Here is a 24,164-nt window from a genome sequence, read left to right as displayed (position 1 = left end):
AGATGTTGGTGTCCGCTCTTTACCAATATCTTTCTCTATGGTTGGTCAGCTGCGCATTACGAAGGCCTTCAGCGTGTTTGTATTTTACAGCTTGCCAGCAAAGACTGAAAATGGTGCGAGCATGGTACATGGATAACGACCTCACTGTTGACCAGAGAGAGGAGCATCAACTGGACCCAACGGTGCCGGTATCTTTGGACGAAATTCGTAAGAGGAGCGGTGTCCTCCACTGGAAGGTGTGTGGTTCGAAGCAAGGTTCGAAGTCTTGAAACTTGCGCGCGCGTTTGTGAACCTTGGCATTGACGGAAGATTAAACGTAACTTTTAGAATTGTGGCTTTAGTTTGACGCATTGATAAAACCGTAAAAAATTCTATGTGATCCGCCCGTTTACACAATGAAAACTTCAGTGCTTTAGCTGTGTGTAGTACGTTGTGTTTATGCGAGGTTGGCGGCGTGACGTTATCTGCAGGTGTGCATATCAGTGAACACGATCAAACGAGTGGGAGTCGGAGGTCCTTGTCTACATCAGCTTGCCAACATATTGACTGTTGCGTCGGTTGCGTCGCTCAGAGAAAGTCGAAAAAAAAAAAAAGTTTCCCGAGGTATAACCGCTCGCTTGTTCGGGCTCAAATTTAGCACAGAGACATTTGACAGTCAGTTTTGTTTTAAACTGCGTGTGGGTGGAGTACTTGCCCGATTCGGTCAAAATTAATGGGAAATCTCTATCATCTGCGGCGACGGCGAACCAAAACGGCAAGCTTTTGCAGCAATGGTGCTGGTAGCGCAGTCACGCGCCCTTGAGACTACACTGTACTTGAGACGAACGAGCGCTCTACCGTGCAGGGAGGCAGTGGAAAAACGCATGGGAGTATGCATGGGAGGAACGCAGTGTAAGGATAAGAAGACAGTCGCGTGAAAACATAGATAAAACATTGATTTCAGAGCCCAATATTGATAAAGTAGACGAGAAAGCACTTTCAAAACAAGCCGCACAACCACTTTCTCACTCATTCGTTTCTCCGCGTCGTCAACGGTGAGAGCTCCGGAGCGCTCAAGATGGTGCTACCGCCACCACTGCACCAGCTTCCGTATTACTTTGAACTAATGCTGCATTCAGACTAGGACACATCGGATGCGACCACCCATTCCAAAGGAAAGAGCCTCACCATCATCAGAAAGCTTGCCATTTTGTTCCGCTGTTACCGCAGATGACGGAGATTTCCGGTTAATTTTGACCGAACGAGGCAAGTACCCTACCAAACGTAGTTTAAAACAATACTGACCACCAAATGCCACCTCTGTGCGAAATTTGAGCCCAAGCAAGCAAGCGGTAGGCCAAGGGAAAATTTTTTCCGATTTTCTCTGAGCGATGTAACAGTCAGTAGTTGTTTTGGTGTGTCTAGAAGCGAATAATTTCATGCTGAGCTATGAGAATTCATTCCTTATGATTATGTAACTCGGGATTTTCACTGTGTGCAAACAATTTTCAGCTGAATGCCGATAACTACGTGGAGGACGGGGAACTCGACAAGATCAAGAAAGAGCGCGGATACTCGTACACTGATGTCATTGAGATATCCAGGGACAAACTGCCGAACTACGAAGAGAAGGTATAGATTTGTGATAGTCTGTGCATACTTGTAACGAAAAGTGCCTTACTGCTACAACACAGCTGCTGAAAGCAGGAGTGTCTTTGATAAACAGAGCATCACGTTTGATGGCATCGTTACTGGGGTGGGATGTGTAGAGCTTATTATTGTACGAACAATTGCATTTTCTTTAGTGTTCATGGTGGTTCAAGGGCTGAGGTTTATGCGCATTTAACGCAGAAACTGAGATGCTTTTGTGAAGCAAATGATATTGGCTTGAACGTCATATGTAACCAAGAATACCAAGGCTTGTTGCTGTATTTGTGCTTTGGCTGAGGGGCTATTTTTATATTTATCCTCTTTAGATGCGCTGTCTCAATTGCTTTCGAGTCAACTCACGAATTTATAGCCTCAGAGCAACACAGGCGGTAAAAATAATACACATCCAACTGTTTTGACAGATGTTTAGCTAGATTGATGTGGGCACTCGTGGCCAGGGCACTAAATAGGCATTGTATGTTTGACTACTGGAAATGTGTTTTGTTCTTAGATAAAGACATTCTTTCAAGAGCACCTGCATTCTGACGAAGAGATCCGCTTCGTCTTGGATGGCAGTGGCTACTTTGATGTTCGGGACTGCGAAGACAAGTGGATAAGGATTGCAGTGGCCAAAGGAGACCTTCTAGTCTTGCCTGCCGGCATCTACCATAGATTCACTCTTGACAAGCAGGTATGTAAATGAAATCATGTGAATGCTTACCTGCATAAATTGTGCTGTTACATTGAAATGTTCCACGCGAAAACATTTTTTCCCAGTCCTTCATTGAAGCCGTGCATGTGCTAGTGACTTCAAACGCTTCAAAGCATCAACGCACAAAAAGAAACCCTTGTCATAGATTTGAGGCATTAATTCAAGTGAGGGCATAGTGCGTCACTGTATAAAATATTTGTGCAGTGTTTCACACAGCGTCACGATGTGCACTTAAATGTTCCACCTTCATGTCGTACTAGCTTCTTAGCTGTTGCGTGCAAATATCTTTCTTGTGAGTTTATCAGTGTTCCTTGGGGATGTTGCACTCATTTGCGAGACGTGGAAGTGGTTTTCGTGCTTGTCGTGGAACTCCTGATGCCCTGGCATTATGGCAGAGGTATGTTACGGGTGAAATAACTAACAAGAAATGAACCATTTTGTTGCATTTGGCAGAACACGCTCGCTATTATGTGGTCTAACTCTTACTCATTGAGGGATGATAGGATTGTTGGCCAGAGATACAGTTTCTTCTAGCTTTTGTGAATGTTTGCCACGTGTCCTCACCACTACTGAATCGAACATATATGCTAGAAACAAGCTTGATAGCATTGGTCAAGTTCACTGCCCTACCTGCCCAAGTACAGTCGGGGACTGCCCTTATCAACAAAAAGAAGCAGGCACTCTGCTGTTGCTTTGCATTCCCAATCCTTTGGTGTGCACAAAGCAGATTGTTCTCAGTGGTAGGGGTAGCTGAGAGAGCTTACTGCTATTGTTTGAGAGACAGCCAAATAGCAGATAACTTTATGTACACCTCATGTGCATCTCTGATAAAGCTCAATGGAAAGAACTAGAAAATCCAGATAGGCTGACAGGGTTGGCTGCTGTGACCTGTACGTTCAGTAAACAGCTTGCCAAGTTCATTTTTGCTGTCCTTTGCAGACTTTTTCTTTTATTTAGCACATTCACTGTGTCGTCGGGCACCATTCAGTCACATCACTCATGCAAGCTGTGTGACCACGAATACCGAGTTATGCAATGATGCTGTGGGGTGGCTCAGTAAGTTTCAAAAAACCTGCAAAAAGTGTACATGAAAGTTTGCTATTGCCATCTTTTGGCAGCTCAAAGAAGTTTTCCTTCAGTAGCTAACTGGGTCGCACTGCTCTGAAGAAAATTTAAAGGGCGGTGCAGCGGTGGGCCTCGCCACACAGAGAATAGGGCTCCGAAAATCGGTGCTGAAGTTAGCGTGTTAAAGCCAACAGTAATTTTATAAAGGCTTACAAAGGATAAGGTCATTGGTAGTTTTGTGAAGTTCCTGTCCTTTAAGTGGACGTACACAAATAGGTCCAAAAACTGCAGTGGTGAATGTGAACAATGTGCAGGTGTCGTGAATTGCTGATGGGCAGTGGCAAGGGAGGCCAACGGCGGTAGTTCAGTCACTGCAGCTCTTTCCTGGCAATTGCCAGAATGCTAGTTAATTCTTTGTTGCAGCGGTCTTACTGTGGCAGAGAAAAATTGTTTATACCGAGATTTCGGTCATGTTAATAATCCTTAGGTAGGTAAAACTAACCCGAGGTCCTCCTGTAGGGCAGGTAGTCTACGCATTATTGCCTTGATGCCTAAAAACCTATTAACTGGCGAGAAGTACGGATTCAAGAGTGGAGATATATGGTGGTAAGGCTGGACCTCATTAAAGGAGGAAATGAGCATTTGCTTTATCTTTGTGTGCACTTAGATGCACAGTAAAGCCTGTCTGTGGTGTTTTGAAGCAAGTACTACAGGCTCTCTTTTATAAGTCAAGGATGTCCAAGATTTTCGAGGCGGGTGATTGCTCAACGCATGTAGCACCTTCTGGGTTTGTTGCAAACTGTTATGCACCAACTGCATTTTTGTTCGAGATGCCCCATGCTGCACTTTGACTACGAGGGCAAGTAACTGCACATTTGTTGAAGGCCATGCAGAAGATTTACGCTTTTAATCTGCCACTTCCACTGTCACAGTGAGGTGCAAATTGGTATACTACACCAACCAGACAAGCAACAAATAATGACACACATGCTCAGAAGTTCTACTTAATCTATGCCTCTTCCATTCACGTCCTTACATCTTTTTGACAAACTCTGCTCTTTCTCGTAAAAAAACAAAACAGTGCCTTGCAAGCCTTGATAGTATTCGACCGCAGTGCAGGGTAGCCAACCAGAAACCTTTCTGGTTAACATCCCTGCCTTTCCCCCTCTCTGTCTCTCTCTCTGCTCTTTCCCTGTCCCAGTGCACAGAAGCTTTAATCTCTGCTAGCATGAGACTGCTGAAACCTTTCATTCAACTTTTGATCTCTTGCTTGCGTGTTTGATACAGTACTCAGACAGACTGCTTAATATTTTAAAGTTCTCTTTCAGCTGGCCAGCTACGTTAGTACACACAAACATGGGTCTCTTTGTGCAGTTGTAGCATTACGGGAAACAGAGAGCAAATTGTAAGTGAAACATATTTAATAGGCACAGTAAGTTCACATACGTGTTGGGTCTAGCATCTGCAGCCTTCACAAGGGATCCACAGTCTCGTACACATCGCTGTGCCGGAAGCACATGGCATGGCACTGACAGCACTTGTTGGTCATTGCAGAACTACATTAAGGCTATGCGGCTGTTTGTGGGAGAGCCTGTTTGGACACCAATCAACCGCCCAGCCGATGACCATCCAGCCCGGTCCCAATATCTTGACAACCTTCGCCAAGAGTGCAATTGTGCTGCTTGATATCAAATTTTCAGAAATGGAAGCCGGCATCTGTGCAACTTGCGGGGAGAAAGTTTTATGCCATATTTTTTTACATGAATCGCTTAACTATCGGATAATGATGTGAATAAATGTATAAATCAACGTATAAAGATATATTCTTCAAAAATGGTGAGTTGCTTTTTTTATTAAGTACATCGTCATGCGCAGTGAACAACCTGCAGCAAGATGAGGAAGTACAGCCAGGGAAAATAAATAACATGCTGTAATATTGTAAGCCACGACTAGAACTAACAAAGAGCACATAAAATACTATACACACTTTGTAATGCTCCATGTTGTTTTTCTCTGAATTCAATCACACGGTGCATATGTGGACATTTTCAATGTCAGAAATGTGCATGTGGAATGCAGTTTATTCTGTGTTATAAAACCCTGCAGCCAAGGATCTGAAAGTCTACTCAGTGAGGCACAAATGTGCAATTAATTTTGCTGGGAATGTTACTTTTGAGTGGAAAGGGAACATGAAACATGTAAAAGTGAAAAGGCAGTTCTTCAGCAATGGTGCAGCAATGAAGTACTTGTTTCTGAAGTTCACAGTGCCTGTGAACACAATAAAATTTTTCAGAATTACCTCAAAGCAAGACGTCTGATGCAGAAATTCTCGTCTGTGACAGGAATGTAATGCTGCACGCTTTGGTGCTTATGTAGTCGCATGACCTATGAACATGTTATTCAGGTACAACCACAAAACAAGCATTTGTGCATAGTTCCATTCCACGGGCATTTCCTCACTGCTGTGTCGCTACTACATAAAAGTTAGCCTCTTACACATTGTGTAGTCAATTGACAGGCACTAGAGATCAATGGTAAACATTCGCAAACTACTTTAAACATGTCCAACAAGCTTGGTGGCTGAAAGACAAGCTTCACTTGAGTGCCAAGTGTCTCATTGCTACAGCAGGTGAATATAAGTACTCTGTGGCCTAAGTGACTGACTGAACCCAGCACTTACGTTTGGTGATTTGCTTTGCCTGTTGCATTTGGTGAAAATCCTCACCGATACTCTGTGCCAACTTATGCCTTCTGCTGAAGAGACAGCCTATCATCATCTATGCTCTGCCACTAGTGCTCATATTATTCCCCTTATGACAATTTCACATCTGCACAGCTCTGATTAGGCTTTGCCATAGACTGCCCCTTTCTGTTTAATCCAATGAATCATGCAGATACTGAAAGCACATTTTGTGTCAGACAGTACTGACCACTGAAGACCACTTTGATGTCGAACATAAGCACAAGTGGGTTAGTGCTCTAGGCTGGAGAGGCAATTATGCCTGCCTCCAGTAGCGTACAGCACATTGCACAGTTGTCAGTACTTGATGGTATGAATGAAAAGTTCAGTACGAAAAAATTAGCTGTCATTTTTTTTTTAATTTTCTTTTTCACCACAATACCTTGCAGAGGAATGTCCTACATGTGAAGTAGCAAAATTTGTTGCTTTTCAGTCTGACGCTAAATTCAAGGCAATAAAAGCTGGCAAGAGAGCTCCGCAAGCTGCCACTCTTGGCAGCATTGCACAAACACGCAGTGAAGGGGCCCAAAGTACAAACAAATGATGCACGTAATGAGAGAAAAACCAAAAATAACATCACATGCCCCTACTGCAGCTTCTTAACGAGGCCAAGAATGAGATGCACTGTAGCAGTTGCAATCCACAGTCTTTCGTTTGCACTGAGGAACACTCAGCGTAAGGAGCTTCATTGCCATCTGCTGGCAGAGTTCTTCACACATTGGTGTTCTTGCTGCTGTCAGCCCAGTAGTTTTGAATGGTCACTGCTTCGAGACTGTTGAGAAATGAATCGTTGTCCAAAGAGGTCATTTCTTCAGAATTTTCCTGCAGCAAGGAGAAAAGAAAATTGCAATTGTTGAAAACACCACAATGCTTTCTAGATACAGTGATGTTATGCGCACAAAATAAGACAGGTTCTGGGGCCATAGTTGCAATGCTAAGCTCTGCTTATGCGAAAAATTCCGTAACCTATGTATGCTCAACTCCTTTCATGAAGATAGGCAAGAAACTCATTCAATGAAATCTTCATTGTAACCTATCTGTGCTTGTCTTTCCGAAAACAGGTAAACTCAGCAAGTTCAGTGCTTCATGTAGCACACCTCAATAGCCAAGACTAACAAACTGAGCAAAAAAAAGACAGCATACGAATAAACAGAGCACAAGCAAAAGCCTCATTTATGCAACCAATTTTAATGTTGTGTCAGTGTGCCTGTTACCTCTCTTCCACAGTGAGAATTTATAAATTTAGTTATCCGTGCTTTAGGTATAATGGAATTATTTCACACACTGGCATGCACTGTTTATTCTGACCATATCACGTGTTTTAATCTGACCTGACTTGTTCTGTGCCACATGTTGGATCACATGGCGCAAAAGCATATATAGTTTAGCATCAGCTTCCTTTTCAAGTTCCACTTTCCAAAACGGAATATGAAAATGAGCTATTTCATTTGTTCTTTTCCCTTCTACAAAATAACTTATCTTTGACTTTTTGAAGCATGTGTGCCAACCGCGCACTAGCAACATATTTAACCTTTGCCACTAGGAAGGTTGCCATATATGTAAGGAGATCTCATATGCTTGATTGATTGATTTATGGGATTTAATGTTACAAAGCGACTCAGGCTATGAAGGATGCCGTAGCGAAGGGCTCCGGAAATTTCGACCACCTGGAGTTCTTTAACGTGCACTGACATCGCACAGTACACGGGCCTCTAGGGTTTCGCCTTCATCGAAATTGGGCTGTCGCGGCCGGGATCGAACCCGTGTCTTTCGGGTCAGCAGCCAAGCGCCGTAACCACTGAGCCACCGCGGCAGGGAAGATGTCATATGCATTTTCTTTGAAAACTCTCTAGGTCATTTTCAGTGCGGGCTTCAGTGCATCCTCATTATACTGGAAAAGCATTTCCAAATAGCCCATTTCTGTTTCCTGGCCTCTCGAAGCAGTTGGTAGTGTTTGACTTTCGGTTACACAGTGGCCTTTAATGCAGCCTTTAATAATGCAAGCACACTGTCTTTCTCTTTACATCTGTTTCTGTTTTTACTCTCAAAAACTGAGCAGACAATCCCCGAAAAACGAACTAAAATTGAGAGGGAAAAAAAAAAAAGAATGAAATGAATTCACAGCTGATCTGCAATATTGCTATTGACAGCATGTGTCCATGCTTTCCTTTCAAGTGCATATTAACTCCAAGGCAATATGCATTTGTCTCACTTGTCTACACTTGTCCCCAAGGAAAGTGTGAGCACTTTACAACAACAGAACAAGCCGAGTACATAATACTCCTATCACACAGGCAATCTCAATGCTCATTAAGTCAATGGCCATCAGAATTTTTGATGGCCATCCGAATGAACACCTGCCACATGCTAAATTTCAATGATCACTGAGTAGTGAACATTGTGATCCGACAGTTCACACTAGGGGCGGCAACAATGAGTAAAAACACGAAGTGAAGCAGTAATAGAATGAGGCAAATATTGAAGTGCTATTATAATTAAAAGTTCGTTCGGAAAAAAGCTATTCAAATACTTCATAGTACAGCACAGTACACACAAAGCAATGGTGAGCCAACGGTGTCGGTGGGTAACGATGCACACTTTGTTTCAGAAGCATTAATTTCTTGCCAGTGAAGCTGCCATAGATCTGTGACAGTCTCTGTCCACAGCTGCTACTGTTGCAGCACTTCGGCAGTTCTTTGTCTCAGTTGTCATAAAGCATGCCAGAAGGCAAGAACAGACAAAATGTAGAGGCACACCACAAAACAAAAAGCCGCACAACACCGTCGGTTTGTTTGCATCTGACCCCTGGTCAGCCTGTTGAATAAAAATGAGCTTATTAACTGGTAACGTAGTTTAAAATTCTATAAATTAATCAAAATGATTTCCTTTATCTCTATAATGTTTTTCTTTTCTCTTTTTATTTTCAATGTTTGGGGCTGCTCTCAAGAACCCTTGAGATTTCAATGCTCATTCGCGAACCCCAACTGAGTCGATCCATATTAACTTTGATGTCCATTGACTAAACAGGCATCCAAACCATCTACGTTACAGGGGTATGAGAGACTATGTTGTGTGTGCAAATACAAAGCACAACAGTTTTTAATTAAAAAAGGCACTTAGTCTCCACCCCCAAATCTAGCTCACATTAGTGTCTAGAACTGAACAGAAAAGCAAGCAAGGAAAAGAAAAGAAAAGAAAATATAGGAAACGTTGAAATGCACACTTGACCAGTGCTACCTATGCCTAGTTGCACGTATCTGCGCTTGATTTTAAAATGTGAAGAAATAATTAGGCAACAACACAGGGTTTTCACTGAGAGTTTATCCACATTGCTTTTGCTGCAGACATCACTGGCAGTAGGAGTTCTTAGTGGGCTGCAACAAAATGACAGGTGACAAAAGTAGTATGTACAATGACTGGCAATTCATTTGCTGCGACTGTGAATGCATTCCCTATGACAATAAAAATTAGAACCTAAAAAATAGAAATTAGAAGAGATGGCTTAATGTTTTCTGTTCAATAAAGAAAATCCTAAAATGTCCAGGCACTTCTTACTTGAACGGGAATCATTCACAACTTTTCACTTTGCGTGTGCCTTGAAGGATACTGTGCGAAAAACCTGTCAGAGTAAAGTTCAGTGCAAGTCCTGTCACTCCTCTGAAAGTAAGCCTAAGTGAAGTGGTAAAGCAGTGAGAACTGCAAGCATCATGGATCATCATAATGAACAGTGTGCATGACATGTAAAGCACGGTGATACTGTCCTACACATCCAAAAGAAGTGGAGTGCCTTGTTGGACTGAGCAGGAGGCTGTGCTATTACTGCAAATACAAATGCCAAGTACCTTAGGCAGCTCTATATGGGTGTTCATGTAGCCACTGCGCACTGTGTCATCAATGTAGGCAACATTGTCGGAAGAAGACTTGTCCTGGCTGTTCAGCAGCTTCAGGAAAGGCCTCCGCAAAACAATGTATGTAATGAGACCTGGGAAGAAGACGAAGGCAGATTACCACTATTAAACAACTTCTTATGGGTGCTTTCAAAGCTGTTAATGTTATCCGTCTCCTTTAGAAATTAGTCATTTCAGAGAACGACTACACTGCTGAGTTAAAAGCCAGCACAACGAAACGTACACAGCAAAATATTTGTAGCTGAACATGCAGAAAAGTAGCAATATTCTTTACAGTACTGTTTAAGCTTGAGCTGAAACAAAGCTTACATAATGCTTTGAAGGCGCAAACCCACAAAAAACACAAGCTGGGACACATTACTTCAATAAGAAAGAACATTTTTCACAACTGCTTGAGCTACTGGGGAAGTTTCCTGAGCTATTGCTCAGGAAACTTGACAACGTATGACATGTGCTCATGACATAAGCAAACAATGTGCTTTACAAAGCTCTCAACCTTCTGCCTCCCACGAATGCACCGCCTTGGTTCATTCTGTCTGCACGCCATTTAAGGCTAGATGTGGGTTTCAGAGGTGAAATTTTTAATTTTTTGGTGTAAAGCGATGAAATTTGGCACGGTTATTAGAAAGTGCATGAAATGAATAAATATGAATCTTCACTCATATATCAGTTGTTCTGACATTATAAATTTTTATGTGCTTCATTGCTGTACCAAACTTGCAGAAAGCCTGGCATGACAACAAAACATGGTAGGAACCTAGGGTTGCTCCTAAATTTTAGCCAAAGGAATGGCTCACTCAGTGACATTCTCCAAATATTATTATCAGCCTGAGTTCAACCTGAGTGTTTTCTACACAGAACATTATATCCATGCTTGCATAATGCACTCAATATAGCCATGACAAGTTAGTGCCAGAGTGAAAAAATAAAGTAATTCCAAAATATAGGAATGTCGCTGCATAAAGAATTCATCAAGGAACACAATGCAACAAACCACATGAAAATCCATGAAGCCACTGTCATGCTACATTTTCTGCAAGCAGGGCAGTCAGGTCAAAAAACACTTAAGAAAACTGGTGTTTACACGGAGATCTCCGCAAGGTTTTTGCTACCTACGGTCACAAAAAACATTTTTGATGTCACTTCCGGGCTGTTTCTGGGGAAAGTCGTTCGAGATATAATTAGCAAGGCCTTATACATACGAAATCTGACGTTTTCTAAGGTTAGTTTTTTTTTTCCCGAGATATTCGAAATTTGAAAGCCGCATCCCCACTTACTGAGCATGAGCAAAAGCCAGAGCAGTCAGAACAGTAAATATGACAGCACTGTTAAGTGCTTTCAGCAGGTCTGAAAACAGGTAAAATTAATGGCTGTAAAGCATTTTCTATTTTATAACCAACCTAATGAAAGCTTGAGATCCCCACTTCGCGCACCCCAGGCTACATATGACCAAAATTCTTCTAATGCAGAGTGCTGGTGCTCTGGCGTTCAGCCCGAACAATTACAACTGAGGAACTTACCTGCAAGCAGTGCCACTGATGCAATGGAACCGATGACAATGCCGGCCACAGCACCCCCTGCTAGTGGGTAGTCAGGGGACTCAATATTTGGCGAGTCCTTATCGACAGCAGGCGGTGTCGACGTTTCGTTTGGCGTGGCAGTCACACTGCTTCCACCTGCATCCACGTCCACAGAAACACCCTCACGATGCGCGTTTTTCTCGTCCAACAAGTCACCAGGGACACGCAGAGGACTGAAGTCATTCAACGTGGAGGATGTGGTCGTCGCGTAACTACTCTGTTGCTGCACATGGTCTTTGTGTTGCCCAGGCACAGTATTCACAGAAAGAGGCACTGTTGCGTCCGCTGTTGCCGTAGCATGTGTGGTGTCTGATGGCCCTTCCTCGTCCGGTCTCGTGGTGGTGAGGACTGGGTGTAGCACGGGATTCTCTCTGGTCGGTGCTGGGGGGCCTGTCCTGACTCGAGGAATGTCATTGGAGAGCTGAGGTAGTGGTGGTGTCTCGGGTGATATGGTGTGTCCGGGTGTTGGTGGTATGGTGTTTGCCCAGACCGGATGCACAACAGGGCCCTGTGCTGCTTGTGGAAATGCTGGAGCAGCAGTGAGAGGTGGCTTGTTTCCCGGGAAAATGAACGGGCCCTGCGTAAGATTAAGCCAAGGTAAATGCTGTGGCAGCCTCTTCATTTACCAAATCCCAACAGTAACATGTGCTTGTGCTGTTGCACATGAAAACAGCACTCTCGCACGTACAAAGTCATTTTTAAAAAATGCAAAAAGCTTGGCCTTCAGTCATTAGTCATTTTGCCTTGCATAACAATGAAAAAAAAAAATAGTTTGGAAACAGAAGAACCAGCTTTTCATGTCGCAGGAGATATAAGGGGAGAATACCGTATTTTCCGGTGTACAAGACGCACCCTTGTATAAGATGCACCTGCCATATATGCAGGGTGTCATTGAAAAAATTGGTATATAAGACGCACCCGTGTATAAGACGCACCCCCATTTACCCAGTTAGGCTAGTGAGGCTTAATTAAACATGCTTATGGGACCATCGCAAAATGCACCGTACGTGTGAGAAGTTCTTAAGCAACGCTAAGTGTTCGAAAAATGCAACACTCACGCCATACCAGCCCACGTTTTAGCACAAAAGAAAAAAAAAGCGAAAGAACTCTATGTCCATAGCAATTTATTTTTACATAAAACCTTCAAAGTCTTCATCTTCGGATGCGCTATCGAAAAGGCAACGCGTCTGAAGCATTCTCTTCGCACTACGTACTTGCAAAGGGTAACTAAAAAAAAACATCGGCTTCTCTTGGCTTGTCTTGACAATGGCGAGAAGCGCGACTGTCACTATCTTTTGTCATTTCACATTACCTTTGCTTGGGGCTACCGAAACGGCCGCGTGTTTAAGATCCCGGAAGTGGTCAACCCCGCTGTTTCATGATAAAGTTCACCTAAAAAAGTTGCGCACGGCGGTCCCCGTATTGAAGTATTAACCATGTTACAACCGCGTTATTGGTAGTAATATTTTTTCGGGGGAAAAAGCTTGAACATGAACCTGAGTAATTTCTGAACTCGCAAAAAAAAAACGGAAAATTCGCATATAAGACGCACCCTTGTATAGGACGCACCAGCAAGATTTCTGAAAAAAAAAAAACCGCGTCTTATACACCGGAAAATACGGTACATGATTTGGAGCAAAATGGTGTGCAAGTTAAAGCTAGGATGATGGCTGTGTACAAAAGTATTCCTACAGTATAATGGCTCCATAATATTTGGGTGGACTGAGATGAGCGTCAAACAACAAGTTACAATCTTAAAAAAAGGACAGTACAATGTTTCCAATCATGGCTAATAGCAACCTGATCCCTCCACTGGACACCATGGGCTGCAATTGCTTTGATTCTTGCTATAACCTGCCTCCATGTACTAGTGCCCAACCATGAGAAGGAATGCAATCCATTTGTTCGCCCTGCTAAAATGATAGATCCGCATTTCGAACAGGGTAAGCAAACAACATACCGTATTTTCCGGTGTATAAGACGCGGCTTTTTTTCGAAAATCTTGCTGGTGCGTCCTATACAAGGGTGCGTCTTATATGCGAATTTTTCGTTTTTTTTTTTCCGAGTTCAGAAATTATTCACGTTCATGCTCAAGTTTTTTTTACCGAAAAAATATCACTACCAATGACGCAGTTGTAACACGGTTAATACTTCAATACGGGGACCGCCGTGCGCAACTTCTTTTAGGTGAACTTTATCACGAAACGGCAGGGATGACGACTTCTGGGATCACAAACACGTGACCGTTTCGGAGGCCCCAAGAAAAAGTAATGTAAAATGCCAAAAGATTACGACAATCGCGCTCCTCGCCATTGTCAAGACAAGCCAAGAGAAGCCGGCGTTCTTTTTTTAGCCACCCTTTGCAACTTTCTTTGCTCCGTGTACGTAGTGCGAAAAGAATGTTTCAGCCGCGTTGCCTCCAGAAATGGGCGAACTTTTTGACAGCTCATCCGAAGATGAAGACTTCGAACGTCTTAGGTATAAATATGTTCTTATTGACATGTGGGACAGTTCTTTCGTTTTTTCTTTTTTTTTTTCTAAGATGTGGGCGTATGGCGTGAGTGTTGCCTTTTTCGACCACTTAGCGTTCCTTAAGAATTTCTCAGAGGTACGGTGAATTTCGCGATGGTCGTGCAAGCGTGTTTAATTAACCCTCACTATCCTAACTGGGTAAATTGGGGTGCGTCTTATATACGGGTGCGTCTTATATACCAACTTTTTCAATGACAGCCTGCATATATGGCGGGTGCGTCTGATACAAGGGTGCGTCTTATACACCGGAAAATACAGTATGAATGTGGCTATGCACGCATAAAAAGTGTGGCATCAAAATTTGTAGGGTTGCCTGAGATGGCATTATGTAGCTTCCATTGCTACAATTGGCAAGAATGGAACCATCTTAGCTAACATTGTAATTAGCCAGCCTACACTGTTCTGTGACTGCTTTTCAGATTTTGCACCCCAACATGCATTTAAAATTATCTGGAGTCAGAAAATATAACGAGTGGCAACAGACTTTCGGAACACTGGTGGTGTGCCTGCATATTCGACACTATTGTGAACCACAGCTTACAACACTGACAAAGGCCCTATAAGTCTATTCGCTTGCTGCTCCTGTCGATCTGAGGAGATCAGTGTAGGTTCCATGCCAGGTCACCCACCATGCTCACAGCCGGGTTGTCAGGGTGAGGCTGGGATGGCCAGCTGGAAGGATGCATGGGTTGCCAACCCGTTCCCTGGGGCTCGCTTAGGGCAACGGGCTCAGCACGCACGAAGATGGGGGACGTGTGAGGGGTCTCGTAAGTGGGCTCCTGAGGTTGGCTGCTGCCTACTTCCCAGGGGGTCACCAGAACCACAGGGTGCTGTGGTGGGCCACTGCCTCCCTGTGGCACTCCTCTGCAGGGCTGTTGCAGCAGCACGAGGGCACCCCACACCACTGCAAACGCTGCGAATGGAAGCGTGAGAGAAATGCACATCTTCCCTGGCAATCGCAGTGCACAATCACCTTACAGCAGCTTACAGCAACTAAAAAGTGCTGGTCTGTCTTGGTGTCTTGACTGTATACAGAGCTTCAGGCTAAGCTGTTTGTACATATTGGACATTATGCAAATTTCTATGTGCAAAAAACGCATGACTACAGCATTGGGTATATTGGAGGTACCATTACTGGACGGTCAAGGCAGTGACACAAATGTAATGCATTTTCACTAGTCAACACAAGTGTGCGTCTAACTCGTTTGGAACACAGCACTTGCCCTGTCCAATGTCTTCCTCTTGTGATTCTCATTTTGTGTAGCTTTTTCACCAACATCTAAGCACCGCCAAGAACAATGAAACACACAATGTTAGTAGTGGCTAGCTTAGTGTCATCCGCTGCTATGCAAAGCAGCTTTATCGCCCTCAGCTCCGTGCCATTTAGTGCTTCTCAAAGAAACTGCACTCCTTACATCTTTGCTCCAGTGCTGTAAAATGGGCTTCTACAGCTGCGTTCCTCTGAGGCTAAGATGTATTCCTGCTTAACATCTAGCAGTTTGACATCATCACTCAGAACTTCACATATGGTAACTTTGGCAGAGCCCTAAGTTAGTGAGTTCCAGTGCTTGCTTCTGTTTTGTCAAGTTCACTGCTCAAAATCTGCAAACTACTGCTTTCAAGAATTTTGTGCACAATAAAATGGGCTGAGGCAACCTGCTTTCTGGCCCCTGTTTACAAGTGGGATATGTGTGCATGGCATAAAACCAATTTCCCGCACTCACCATCATGAATCATTTCAACCATCTCGGACTACTGCACTTTTTGCACAAGATTTGCAACCATGTGTATTGTTCCATGCATAAAGGCGATTAATTTCCACAAAGCCTGGCAGCATTTCGGCTTTTCGTAGGGTTGATGTTCAAGGTAGGGAAAAACACTAACAATATTTAAGGGAGCGTAGTATCATTGCAACAAAAGTGAACTATCATTGCAACAAAAGCGTGTAAACACATCAATAATGAAATTTCTGCAAGACAGTAAAAAGTCAAGATGAGCAAAGTAAGTTTCTACAAAGGAAAAAAATGGCTTGCAGTTTAACATCCCTAAACACAAAACACTGTTTTTTGCAGGTGGAAACCACTGCTATGTACCTGAAAGCGTGAGTGAGGCGTTCACTGACCCAGGGAGCCAGTTATACGCCTTTCCTTTCCTTGAAATGAATGGAGCCTAAACTTTCCGCTGGTTTTGAGAAAAGAAAAGGCGCATAACTTCCTCAATTTGTAGGTGGATGCCTCCACCTACCCACAGTGCAAATGATGTGTCCACTAAACCAGTGACCCAGTTACACCTGCTACTCAGAGGCTTCACACAAATAGACACACACTGCTGAAACCCAGGGAGTGTGGTTAGAAGAGCTTTCACACTGACACAAGCAAGAGCAAAAATACACTGAAGAACACAACATACAGTAATGGTCCAGTAATGGTATCTCTTGACTACGCACTATCAAAAAAGATAGTCTTAACACACTAGAGTGTTACACTAACACACTACAGAGATTACATTCACAATGATCAGGAAGTTAGCCCCTAGTGACGACTAAATTATGTATAGCATACTTCCTATCAGGAATCAATTACATTTTAGACGTGTTTGCCAAAACCTGTGCTATGTACACGACCTGGAAAGTCACAAGGCATTTAATTACTCATCTATACCAGGAAACTATGAATGTGGACTAGGACTACAGTCCACAGCCATCAAAGTATGTACCATAAACAGATGTGAAAGTAGATTTATCCAGCTTCTGCAACACATTTCATAAGGCAACTTTATATTCTGGTTGTAAATACATAAAAGAAAAAGACCTCATTCTACATGCGCACAATACAGCTAAGAAGCTGCATTAAAGCACTTCTGAATTAACTGTCAAAGTGACAGTATCCCATTTAAGAGCACATGCTGAGCATTACACCCACCTGTAGTGATGTCCATTTTTTCTTATGTCACCAGCATCATGTGTATGCCGCATTGTCGGTCAGGAAGTAAAAGCATAAGCCATTCCCAGCTGGAAAGACGGGAATAAATTCAATGCCCACAGAGAAACAAAATTAGGACATGTTGCTGACATATTGCACCTAGACATGGCCATGTGCAGAGTCACCATAATTTATTCAGGCATCCGCACACTTGTTCTGCCACCTTGTGCTCATCACATGTGCAGCATTCCATTTAGGTCAGTTCGGGGTGCAGTATGGGGCAGAGTATGATGCCAAACATTACAGTGAAATTCACAGAACACCGACCACTAAACACAATGTGTGCATGGAATCACACACATTAGCAGATCACCCTACCAGAAATCTGCTCTATCAGCTGAATCAAGTAACTAATGCATTGCTGATTCAAATATTTACCATTACAGTTTGTCATATGCCTACTAGCTTGGCTGTACTCAGTCATTGTCACCATTAGCCAGAAAAGGCAATCTTCAGTACACTTGAAGCATGTATGTAAGGTTTTGTTTGGAAAGACTTGTCAAGTGCTCCACATGGAAACGCGATAAACAGTGCAGAAATTCCGTAGCGAAAGAGAATGTAAGAGGCATGGTAAAGCTTTTCCATTAGCTGCTCCTGCTCTATTTTCATTGCATAGGTATTCCTATGACTGCACTAGTATTCTGATGACTACATCACAATCAGTGGATCCACAGTCTGCAAAGCCTTACATTATGGTGCTGAATTAAGAATATGAGTGCACTATACTACAAGTCGACAATTTTTTGCAGCTGCAATATGCAATAACCAAGAACTACACAATAAAGAAAGCTCTTGCAGATGTCATGCAAGTGACCCTATATCCATTTGCTTCAGTTTTTTTTTCCAAGAAATAATGACACAGGTATGCCTTGCAGCTTTCAAAACTTGCACTGAGGCAAGATATCTGTTTTGGAGTGCTACCTGCACACATGTAAGAAACTTCTCGAACATCTACTCAAAAACTTCGTTGATAACGCATAGCATATCATTTATATAATCATGATTCATATAGCTTTGTTTTCAGCTGCTTCAGACTTTTGCTGACTCATTGGTTCTGTTCATACGCAGCTACCCTCATGTATACCTGAAATGTTTTCTTTTGCTTTTGTGTAACTCTTCGTGCATTTCGCCCACTTTTTGTTCAATGGCGCATAGTAGCCTTATACGTTTACCAATTTTTGTGAACTGTGATATGTTACCTGAACTCACTTGTTTTTGTCTGTTTTGCTGCACTTTTACTAGGCTTTTTTTTTCTAGCCTATTTTACACAAACTTCTGTATTTGACCCCCCCTTACACAATGCCTCTCCGGAGGCCTGTAAGGTATTTGTAAATAAATAAATAAATAAACTGCTCCACAAAGCACAATACCATGCACAAAACAAACTGTCATGAATGTAGACTGCCTATGACAAAGTGGCAACAATGTAGCACCACTTGCTAGCAGCACCTGCATGATATTCGTACATTAGACAGTAATAATGTTTCAATCTGATGTGCCATACTTATGACCAGCTTAGTATAAAAAAGAAAAAGAAAGCCCCATTTATGTCACTTGTTAATAAAGGGCACCTGGTACAACACGACACATACGCAAACATGGCACAATATATACAGTCACGTCATAAGGCCTACCACACACTTATGCAGGTAGGCTGCACGTGACATAACAGATGCCATGATGGAGCGTGAAGCATAGCTTCCATAGTTCATTCCAGAACAGGTGGCAATAAACAGATTGAAAAAACATGCAGGTTTTCACCGTGCCTTCAGTCGCAAACAGTGCAGCCACAATGATGAGCTATGCATGCTGGCTGGACAGGTGGACTGCATTAAATCGGCCATTTTATTTATTCATGTGCTATACATAGGCCATGCTACACATACATAGGCTTAAACCGAAAAAAGCTGATAAACATACGTCAGTACAAAAAAAAAACAAATAACAGACGATTCAGTGTAGCTTGGCCAAATGCTAATTTTGGTTAGAGGCTCGGTTCAAGAGGGAAATGCAATAGCGGTGTGTTCTGGATTCATTGCGCACGGATGGAAGTTGATGAAGACGGTGATATCCAAAGCGCAGCACGAGATACTAGCACCTAAACATGCGGGATGTTTGCTACAGCAATACTCAGTGGTGTAATGCAGTGACCAGTGAAAATGATCTGCTCGTGCCGCCGTGAGTTTGAAACTCACTCGCAGCCATGGAGTACGTGTTTTGCACAGTTGACCATAATAAAGCCTGCTGGAAGGTTGCCTGAAACCAGGTGGGCCGCCTCCCAGAGGCTTCAGACGAACAAATATTGGTGAAATCTGAGAAAAGGGGTTTTAGTACTAGTACACTAAAATATCGAATCAGCTAGAACTAAAGAAAGCCAGTTCCTAAGCATGTTCAGGTAGGAAGAAGGTCCGCCCTATCCTAGGCATGAAACTTGTTGCCTTGCAAAAGAAGTAAAATCGGGCACCAGCAAGGAGGTATGAGAGCCTAACTGATATATAGTAGCCAAGGACCTCAGGGTGACACTCGTGGCAACTTTCACACTGTATTGCAACAAGATATTCTAGGACAAATGATTCTTTACCATCCAGAGGAACATCCCATTAGTTCCATGTCGATATTTAACCGGTGTGCCAAAATGAAGCTGCCGGAGAAATTTATGCAATATAAGAGGACCTACAGGGTCATAGTGCAGGACGAACGCAGTCTGAAAGAGCTCGAGTCAGAGTTACAAACTTAAAGGCAGTATACAATAAGTGATGTCATTGACACTCCATGGTTCTGGAACCTACACGCATGCGACCAGTTGTATTATACCAAGCATCTGTGGACATCTTAGAGTTTCTTTAGTGCTAATGACAAATGAGCATTTTCTGAAGCGTATGCTGTCAACACAAAGCAGCGCACATAAATGGCTGATACTGTCTACATACGTATGCATCTACTACCGCTAACCGTAAATAGTGCTTACGCTAGTAAGGTGATAAAATCGGTACCCTTTGCTTCTACGGGATCTTTTCTTTCATGGGTTTGAGAATTTTGGAACTGATAATCACCGTATTTAACGTTTACACAAGGCATTGAGCTGAAAAGTGATTTTTAAAATAAAGAATATGCGCCGACAAACATTTACCGACTTTTCGCAAAAATGAACATCGCAGTCCTGAGCCTATTATACACATAAGCTATTCATTGTGAACACTTTGTCATACAGATGTTGATATTCCTTATGTATTGTTTGACCAGATACTATGTCTGTAATTATACCTTGTGTACTCTGTTTTTCCTGTGTGATGTGCCTTATGTTTGCAAGGTATGGCGTAAATAAATCATGGCGGGAAATAACAAGCGCTGACTAATCGTTAGACACAAACAAAAAGAGACGTTTAAATCATAAATAAATAATGACAACCAGTTGGCTGCAGAATGACTTCAACCACACATCATAAAGCCAGACCACAGAAAACAGAACAATATCATCATCAGCCTGACTACGCACATTCTCCCATGTCTCTCCATTTAACCATGTCCTTTGCCAGTTGCGGCCACCATGTCGCTGCTAACTTCTTAATCTCATCCGCCCACCTAACTTTCTGCTGCCCCCTGTTACGCTTGCCTTGTCTTGAAATCCACTCCGTTACCCTTAACGACCAGCGGTTATCTTGCCTTCGCATTACATGCCCTGCCCAAGCCCACTTCTTCCTCTTGATTTCAACTAGGATATCATCAACGCGCATTTGTTCTCTCCCCCACTCCGCCCGCTTCCGATCTTTTAACGTTACACCTATCATTTTTCTTTCCATAGCTCGCTGCGTTGTCCTTAACTTAAGCTGAACCCTCTTTGTTAGCCTCCACGTTTCTGCCCCATAAGTGAGTACCGGTAAGATGCGGCTGTTGTATACTTTTCTTTTGAGGGATATTTGTAAACTGCCATTCATGATCTGAGAGAACCTACCATATGTGCTCCACCCCATTCTTATTCTTCTAGTTACTTCCTTCTCATGATCCGGATCACCGGTCACTACCTGCCCTAAGCAGACATATTCTCTTACTACTTCCAGCACCTCGCTGCCAATTGCGAACCTCTTCCCTTGCTAGACTGTTGAACATTACTCTGGTTTCTTGCATGTTAACTTTTAGCCCCGCTGATATGAAAAATCTAAAAGCCATGAAATGAGCAAGTAATGGACAAATATTTTAATGAATCTTTGTCGTTCAAGAACCTTTATATTTTTGTACACACGCAACGCTGTCCTTCGTTCCAGTGTATTCTACAGCAGCAGCTGTCACCGGTCATGTATTGCGAGTAATTGCACCGAAATATTAGCCGCAACAGCGAGCACATGTATAAACAAGCAGTTCAGCAAAATATAGATTAGAAGTGCGAAGATAAAATGGAGTATTGGAAATGTGATGATACAACTTGGTAAAGGACAAAAAAGTGACACTGGTAACAAAGTCACTGTATGTATACACAAAACCTCACAACAAGATATTTAAATACACGTATGTCTCCATTAAATCTAGGTATCTAAGCAAAAGTCACTTTATATAATATGTCAAACAAGGCAAAAAGCATCTTGCGCAATCATAGATAGTAAACTTTACTCACGGAAAGACAGGCGATCCAGGCAAGAACAAAACTATGATAGAAGTCGCGATATGTACTTCGGCTATGCTGCGGTTGCGACAGCACCATATAGTTAGAATAATAGAGGAAATATGCAGAAATCAATACCAAAGTATGTATCTTTAACTGCCTGCACGGCGACAATTATTCTGCACCCATAATTACAGAAGCGTATTTATTCCTTTGGTTCAAAGAAAAAGTAAAAGCAGTTAGCTAAAAAGGAAAGAGAAGGACAAACGAAAGCCACGAATGATGCTGCAAGTTGAAATAACGAAAAGCCGAGTGTGTATGTTGGGAAATGCCACGTGGGGAGGGCTTTCAATAAGCAAAGTCTGTCAAAATCAGTTATTGATGTCCTCAAAATTTTCATATTCGCACGGTAATTTTGATCATGATATTAACTGATGCTTGCATTACGTGACTCCAGGTGCATGGCATTGCCACAATCGAAATGCAACCAGTTAGCAATGTTTGCGGCAAAAGGTCTTTACTAGTCTGAAAAAGACATTGTACGTAACCAAACCCAGAATGACTTCCAGGGCTTGTAGTTGTTTTGGTCAGCAGTACGTGACAGTTTGAAAAAATTTCGGGGGGGGGGGGGGGGGGGGGGGCTGAAGCACCATAAGCCCCCCACCCTGGCTACGCCCCAGCTTAAGGATGCGTGTATTATATAAAGCATAAATGGATATTGGCTGATTTAAGGCAGTTCCACAATGGCGTTTAGAAACGCCTAAATGCACATATAGTTTCGGTTCTTATTCAACAAATATTCGCAGAGATAAACCCACAGCCAGTGAGCAACGCTTGAGACGCGGCAGACGCCCTGCTTTGTTCTCGAATCAGCGGCCTACATTGGCTGCCTTGAGTACAGCTGTCGGTTGGTTTCGGTTTATCGCAAGCTCTCGACTCGTTCAAGTGCCGCAGTAACAGCAAGCCCCGGCTTTCGAGGATTGTCACGCGGGGAGTGGTCGACGTGCACAGGGTAGGGTTGCACCACGGTGGTGTAACCACATATAATGTGGAATAAAGTAGAAGAAAATGACAGGGCTTCTCAGGTTAGCACCAACGCAGCAAATAAAACCTCGAACACTCTGTAGATTTCAAGCGCCTACCGTTTCCCAAAAACGACCGTGACACAGACGGGCGAGATCGAGATGGGCTTGTTTTGCGCTCGCTCAGAATGGAGACACAGCCCAGGTGCACCGGCGAGCAGTCGCGCCCTATGCTCAAGATCCGTTCAAGGTCTACGCGTGTCCCTCACTTTTACGCATCAGCGCGACGAGCGAATATCGCAGGTGTTCTCGCGTCCTACCCCGTCTTTTGTTGCTCTCTTGCTATTCTCACTCGCTTTATATTTCCGGCGAGGAAAGCTGCGCAACGATCGGCCTCATTTCCACGGAGCAATAGGTGGCTGTCCAAATATCGGTTCAGTTAATCCGCGCACGTGCAGTACGCGTAGGCGTACGGCCGTGGACGGCTCCGTACTACAAACACCGTTCGCTCAACAAAATCCACGCAACATACACGCTGCATATACCCACCTTCGGCGAATTTCCGCTACCTTTTTCCCGGCCCGGTGCGTAGGCCGCACGAGTGCGTTGCGCTGATAGACGAAGACAAACCGCGCAGGGAAGATATATCTCGGCGCGCGCTCCCTTGTCACCGGTTGTCACCGGAACCCCACTCTACCACTACTCCGGGAAACAGCGTCGACATTGTGGGGCGCCGCTGTTGTCTCCTGGGCTGGCGACGGAGACACGACAGCGAACAGGCCACGCGACGCAGCTTCAACGTTTCCGAACCACGATGTCCCGCGCAGTGAAACCGAACGTCGCCCGCTGCACGCACGCTCTTCCACCCGTCACCGACGCTTCGCCGCGGTACTCCGTTGCCGCTGGGAACACAAGCGCGGCGGCAGCCTGGAGAAGGGACAGCTCTCTTGTCGACGGCTGCTTCCCTCGTCGCCGCCGCCACAGTGTCACACGCGCCGCGCAAATCCGCTTGGTTACGCTTCGCACACACTTCGCTGCGGCTGGCTCGCACGGCCGGCCAGCTCGACGCACGAACCAAAACAAACGCATTCAGCGGAGGAAGCAAAGCTGAGAGAGCGAGCGAACTGCTGCCGCCGCGGGAGGGGAGCGGTGAAGGCAATCGCGGAGAAAGGGAGCGCGCTCTCGGGCTCCTCCTCTCATACCTGTGTGACGTCACAATACGAACGTTGCATGAATAACGGAGCGCGGCTAAGGATGCAGCGCGTGCTACGAAACCGATGGTAGGGGCAGTGGAGGAGGGAGACAAGTGCTTTCTCTCTGGGCAGCAAAATCGAACCGGTCGCGGTCGTCGAAAATAGAGGGCGGGTAAGCGTGTAGCGGGAGCTCTGTGTAAGTGGT

General features: G+C 43.8%; 2 protein-coding genes across 3 annotated transcripts; one reads left to right on the top strand and one right to left on the bottom strand.

Moving 5' to 3' along the window:
- Window positions 1–10: 10 nt before the first annotated feature.
- LOC149372816 (acireductone dioxygenase) lies at window positions 11–5,230 on the top strand. Its single transcript, XM_089567348.1, has 4 exons — window positions 11–236; window positions 1,492–1,611; window positions 2,141–2,320; window positions 4,961–5,230. The coding sequence occupies exons 1-4, from the start codon at window positions 111–113 to the stop codon at window positions 5,090–5,092; spliced, it is 558 nt and encodes a 185-aa protein (XP_089423474.1). The 5' UTR covers window positions 11–110; the 3' UTR covers window positions 5,093–5,230.
- An 8-nt stretch (window positions 5,231–5,238) lies between these two features.
- On the bottom strand, window positions 5,239–23,915 carry LOC149372815 (uncharacterized). Of its 2 annotated transcripts, none has more exons than XM_089567345.1 (6): window positions 23,316–23,915; window positions 17,088–17,176; window positions 14,796–15,079; window positions 11,575–12,211; window positions 9,989–10,128; window positions 5,239–6,968 (listed from the first exon to the last, which is right to left on the bottom strand). In XM_089567345.1, the coding sequence occupies exons 2-6, from the start codon at window positions 17,101–17,103 to the stop codon at window positions 6,858–6,860; spliced, it is 1,188 nt and encodes a 395-aa protein (XP_089423471.1). In that variant the 5' UTR covers window positions 17,104–17,176; window positions 23,316–23,915; the 3' UTR covers window positions 5,239–6,857. The 2 variants fall into 2 exon arrangements, with proteins under 2 accessions (XP_089423471.1, XP_089423472.1); XM_089567346.1 differs by having other exon boundaries at window positions 17,088–17,186; window positions 23,317–23,915.
- Window positions 23,916–24,164: the final 249 nt, after the last annotated feature.

The sequence above is a fragment of the Amblyomma mixtum genome, chromosome 1, assembly GCF_055824585.1.
Source record: "Amblyomma mixtum isolate Tamu chromosome 1, ASM5582458v1, whole genome shotgun sequence".
Classification (NCBI taxonomy): Eukaryota; Metazoa; Arthropoda; class Arachnida; order Ixodida; family Ixodidae; genus Amblyomma; species Amblyomma mixtum.
Note: the sequence above shows the minus strand (reverse complement) of the source record. Positions and strands in the feature narration are given on the sequence as shown.